The 6000-nt window shown below is 39.4% G+C and overlaps 1 protein-coding gene across 1 annotated transcript in view; it reads left to right on the top strand.

Annotated features, from left to right (window-relative positions):
- The window catches only part of DNAH7 (dynein axonemal heavy chain 7), a gene marked incomplete at its 5' end in the record, with an annotated part of 302031 nt that overhangs the window by 228706 nt on the left and 67325 nt on the right, over positions 1–6000 (top strand). Inside the window, one exon of the mRNA XM_007953149.2 lies at positions 4989–5165. Coding sequence (XP_007951340.2) covers positions 4989–5165 — 177 coding nt within the window. The remainder of the gene's footprint in view (positions 1–4988; positions 5166–6000) is intronic.

Genomic DNA, 6000 nt, shown 5'->3' on the forward strand with positions numbered 1-6000 from the left:
AAGACCTGGAGTTAGAAATCCAAAAGAGAAGAACGCACTTGGTATTTCTCAAGCTGAAAGAACTGAAGAAATAATTTAAGCCTCGAAGTGCGATACTGAAAGATTCTATGGGCAATATGTTGAATGATGCAGGAAACATCAAAAGAAGATGGATGGAATACAAAGATTCACTATACCAAAAAGAATTGGTAGATAATCATCCATTTCAGGAAGTGGCATATGATCAAGAACCAATGATATTGAAGGAAGAAGTTGAAGCTGCACTAAAGGAATTGGAGAAAAACAGGGCTTCAGTAATTGACAGAATATCTGCTGAGATGTTTCAGCAAATGGATGCCACGTTGGAGGTACACACTCAGCTATGCCAAGAGATTTGGAAGACAGCTACCTAGCCAATTGGCTGGAAGAGATTCATATTTGTACCCATTCCAAAGAAAGGTGATCCCACAGAATGTGGAAATTATCGAACAATATCATTGATATCACACATAATTAAAATCTCACTGAAGATAATTAAAAAACAATTGCAGCAGTATATTGAAAGAGAACCTCCAGAAATGCCAGCTGGATTCAGAAGGAGATGAGGAGTGAGGGATATCATAGCTGATGTCAGATGGATCTTGGCTCAAAGCAAAGAATACCAGAAAGGTGTTCACTTGTGTTTTATTGACTATGCAAAGGCATTCGATTGTGTGGATCATAACAAATTGTGGATAACATTGAGAAGAATGGGAATTCCAGAACACTTAATTGTACTCATGAGGAACCTGACCAGGAGGCTGTCATTCAAACAGAACAAGGGGATACTGCATGGTTTAAAATCAGGAAGGGAGTGTGTCAGGGTTGTATCTTTTCACCATACTTATCCAATCTGTATGCTGAGCAAATAATCCAAGAAGCTGGACTATATGTAGAAGAATGTGGCATCAGGATTGGAGTAAGGCTCATTAACAACCTGAGATATGCAGATGACACAACTTTGCTTGCTGAATGAAAGTGAAGATGACTTGAAGCACTTATTGATGAAAATTAAAGACTACAGTCTGCAATACAGATTACACCTCAATATAAAGAAAACAAAAATCCTTACAACTAGACCAGTATGTGGCATCATGATAAATGCAGAAAAGATTGAAGTTGTCAAAGACTTCATATTACTTGGGTCTACAATCAACACCCATGGAAGCAGCGCTCAAGACATCAAAAAATGTATCGCATTGGGCATATCTGTTGCAAAAGATCTCTTTCAAGTGCTGAAAAGCAAAGATGTCTCCTTGAAGACTAAGATGCACCTAACCCAAGCCATGGTATTTTCAATCGCCTGATATGCATGTGAGATCTGGACAATGAATAGGGAAGGCCGAAGAAAAGTTGATGCTTTTGAGTGCAGTGTTGGCGAAGAATGCTGAAAGTACCGTGGACTGCTAAAAGAACTAAAAATCTGTCCTGGAAGAAGTGCAGCTGGAATGCTCCTTAGAAGTGAGAATGGCCAGACTTCATCTCACCTACTTTGGTCAAGTTGTCAGAAAGGACCATTCTCTGGAGAAGGATGTCATGCTTGGTAAAGCATAGGGTCAAGGAAAGAGGGGAAGGCCCTCAACAAGATGGATTGAAATGATGGCTGCAGCGATGGGCTCAGGTATAGTAGGGATTGTGAGGCTGGCACAGGACCAGCCAGTGTTTTGTTCTGTTGCACATAGGGTCACTATGAGTCGAGACGACTCGATGGCACGTAACAACAATATTGTGTTTATAGAACTATGTTTTCTTGAAGATGTCAGCTCTGGGAGGAAGGAGGTTAAGAGAAAAGGCTTTTTTTTAGTGTTTTTCTTTGTTTTTAAAATCTGGTGGGTAAAGGCCAACTATGAGAAAAGATTAATAAGGGCAGGGTGTAGGCTTGGGACAGGCCGTTAGCACATTTTTAGTTTCCTACAATGAGCGTGATATTTGTACTCACTCAAAATATCTGAAATATGAAATGCCTTATTTAAAAACAAGACTGTATATAAATTTATTGTTCTGTAATTTTTGTTTAGAATTTCTGTAATTAGAGCTCCACCCTCACAAAAGGTAACACTTGAGTTATTTATCCATTCACTTGTTCAATAATATTTATTGTACACAAATAGTGTGAAAGTTATCTTACTATTTCCTGCCATCGTGAAGCTTAGGTACATGTTGTTACTGGCCCTTACCTTTTCCATATTTGAATGAATCTAGAGGAATATTGAAAAGGGATTAAAAACTCTAATTAAATCTCCTAAATATTCCCCCAGTAGCTCTCAGCTCCCCACTCTAATACCCTCAGACACACACATACCAGAATTGACATTGTTTTCAAGTGATTGTGACAAACCACTGAGTTTTCCTTACAAATTTTGTGTAGATACAATTGAAGTTTGGAAATACTAGTAACTTACTAGAGGAGACCAGTTTTTTTCAGATACTTGTCACTCGCAAAATGCTCTTGCAGTTTGCTCCAGATTTCAGAGATGTTGAGGCTGCTGGCATTGCCAGCCTAATTGGGAGTGTTGTGTGCACACACAGTTCCATCATTGGATATGTGCAGGTACCCACTCAGAGTGATTCTGGGAGCCTTCCAAAAATTCTTTGTGTTATTACTCCATTACTCATCTTCCTGGAATATCTCTTGTTCCCTTGCAAAGTTGGTATTCTTTGATAATCTCTTATCTATAGCATTTACATTTTCAACATTAAGTCAGGACTCACAATGTGTTCTGTGAAGGTGAATCTCTTAATTTGTAAAAGCTTCAGATTAAGTAATGGCCCACAGCATTTACTTTATTTGGGAGCTCTGGTGGTGTAGTGCCTAAGGCATTTGACTGCTAACCAGAAAGCTGGTGGTTCAAACCTACCAGCCACTCCTCGGAAGGAAGATTGTTACTTGAATTAAAATTCTGTTTATTATATATTTCAGAGCATGAGAAAAGAATTATCAGTTAATACTTAAGAAACAAATTGAAGTGTTCATAATTCTGTTCATATGTATATTTCTAGTTTTTATCATGTTGTTGTTGTTGTTATGTGCTGTCGAGTCGGCCCCGACTCATAGCGACCCCTCCTTGGGTTTCCGAGGCAGTATCACTACGGAAGTAGGAATGCCCAACCTTCCTTCCGAGGAGTGGCTGGTGGGTTTGAACCGCCAGCCTTCTGGTTAGCAGTCAAGTGCTTTAGCCACTATGCTACCAGAGCTCCCAGTTTTTATCATAGTGAATGTAAATCTCAAAGCAAGGGTATATGAAATAAACAGGTATATATTACTCTAAAACAGTTAATTTAGTATTTCAACACTTTCACATGGGATTGTTAATTCAGCTTGCCTGTCATGCATGCAAAGAAGAAAACTCAGTATGTAGTAGCGCAAAAAGGCCTAGAGACATTTTGAGAGGATTGAATGCTATGTTAGTTGAATGCAGGAGCTCTTTTCAACTCACTCACTCCTAGGGTGCATCTGCAGTTATTCTTATGAAGTCAAGCAGGAGACATTGTCACATGACTTCTGTGTCCCATGCCTCACTGCAATCAAACAGGTTTTGATTCCTTCACTAAAAGCCAAACCAAACACACTGCCATGGAGTCAATTCCAACTCATAAGGACCATACAGAATGGAGTAGAACTACCCCATAGGGTTTCCAAGAATATAAATGTTTACAGAAGCAGACTGCCTCTTTTTCTCAAGGAGCAGCTGGCAGATTCCAACTGCTGGCCTTTCAGTTAACATCCCAATGCCTTAATCACAGCACTATCAGAGCACCTCCTTCACTAAGTATAACACAAATCTAAACAATTTTCTTAATTTACTCAGCTTAAAACTTAGCTATTTTATTTTCTTGGAGAAGGATTAATCAGATCTCTGTTTTCACCTGTGAAAATAAAGTGTCAAAATGAAAATCACAAGTAAAATTAATATGAAATAGAGAAAATAACATAAAACAAGGTGTCTCATTTTCTCTTCTGCTTCTCCTTCTTAAATCTATGCTTCCTTCTGCTATCATGGTCTTCCTTTCCCATATCCAACTACTTCTGTGCTGAAAAAGCAGACTGATGTTGAGCATATTTGGAAGTTTTATTGAGCTCCTTAATGAGGCAACCAGCAGGATGATGAAAGAACACGGAGCAACAAAGAATGTCTGAGGGAGAAGGATTTACCTAGTTGGAGGAAGAAATGTTAATATGATTTGTTGACTAGATACAGGGATACTGGTTTATTTAACCCACCTTTATCACTTTTGGGGCTTCATCTGGGTCATGACAATCTAGAGCCATCACCCAGAGATGCCACAGATAGGTCTTTTATCAGTAACAAAGAACGGTGTACCCATGGCTGGGCATCAGTTGTACTGAGCCATACAATTCCATCCCCTCATCAAAGCCTGATAGGGACCAATTAGCCCAGACACCAAGCCACAGAGTTATGCTCTTTCTCAAACAAGCTTCCAGAAAATGCTCAGGTGTGTTTTCAGAAAAACTACGCAACACAGTTTTATCTGTTCCTTGGGTGCATGGCTGGTTTCTTTTCATGGTGCTTTTCCTTTTTTTCTCTCTCTTTTCTTCTAGCTATATCAATTCTTGATGGTGTAGTAAATTTTGTATAAATTACACTGAAATTTCTAGTTTTGAGTTGTTGACTTGAAAATACAGTGTTTTTTAAACTAATGAGCTTCTTTTAAACTAACGAGTTTCTTCTCCTTGAATACTCATCAAAAGGAAGAAAATTGCTTTTAAATTCTGGTGGCAATAATCAGCCACCTAGCTTGTATTACTTAAATAATTTACAATATTTTCTATTTAAAAGGCTTTTATGTAAGCAGCGCCTTTGACTCTCTGGCAACATTAATGATTACGTAAGTGAAAGTAGCTAGAGTCGTGTTTCTAAACCCTCTTGTGTCTGAATTTTTGAACAAAAGTATAACTTATTTCATTAATAAGTCTTAATTCTTCTGAATATATTGTCATCCTCTTCTAGGTTATTCCAATGATACAAGAATTTATCATCAGCAAATTGGGACGCATATTCATTGAACCACCCCCCTTCGATTTAGCCAAGGCATTTGGAGATAGTAACTGCTGTGCACCACTGATTTTTGTGCTGTCTCCTGGAGCAGATCCCATGGCTGCCCTTCTGAAATTTGCTGATGACCAGGTACCTTGAAACAGATGATGTTATTTACATCAGAATTACTGGTCAGATGGAGTCTGGTGGGACCCCTGATACTATGGCCCTGGGACACACTTCAGGCCTGGAATAAAACTCACTCCCAGGGGATGCCTCTCAGCCTAACAATAAACAAGACTTACATGCAGGCCATTCAACCCAGGGTGATGCACCCACATACTCTATGGAGATGCATCCCTTGGAGCAATCTGCCACTGACCACGGGGCACCAGAGGGGCAACATTCACATGGAAGAAATGCAGGACACACAGGAGTGCATTAACTGTGAGAGGCACAGGGTGTGGGGGGTGTTACTGGGCAGGGAGGGGAGGAGACTTGGGTTAGGGTTGGGAATGGTAATTGGGGAGTGAAAGGAAATGTTGAATGTAAAACACACTACTCTGTAAACTTGCACCTAAAGCACAATAAAAATAAATAAATAAAATAAACAGATGATGTTATTTGATATATATATTCAGAAGGAAGATGGGGCAATCTACTTCCGTAGTGATATTGCCTGGACACCCAAGGAGAGGTCGCTGAGTCAGGTCTGACTTGATGGCATGTAACAACAATATTTTTTTAGAGTGTTAACTTTTATTTTATTTATTTATTTATTTTATTGTGATTTGAGTGAAAATTTACAGAGCAAATTCACTTTCCATATAGCAGTTCACATACACTTTGTCTCATGACATTGACTACAATTTACCACAATGTAACAGCTCCCCTCCCACTTCCTCCCGGTAGTTACCTCTTCCCTGTGTCCATCCCTCCATGCACTCCTGCCCCCTGAGCTGTCTCCCTGTGCATAAACAGCCCT

This window comes from Orycteropus afer, unplaced genomic scaffold (assembly GCF_000298275.1).
Source record: "Orycteropus afer afer isolate SDZICR_OR568_19922 unplaced genomic scaffold, OryAfe1.0 scaffold00374, whole genome shotgun sequence".
Classification (NCBI taxonomy): Eukaryota; Metazoa; Chordata; class Mammalia; order Tubulidentata; family Orycteropodidae; genus Orycteropus; species Orycteropus afer.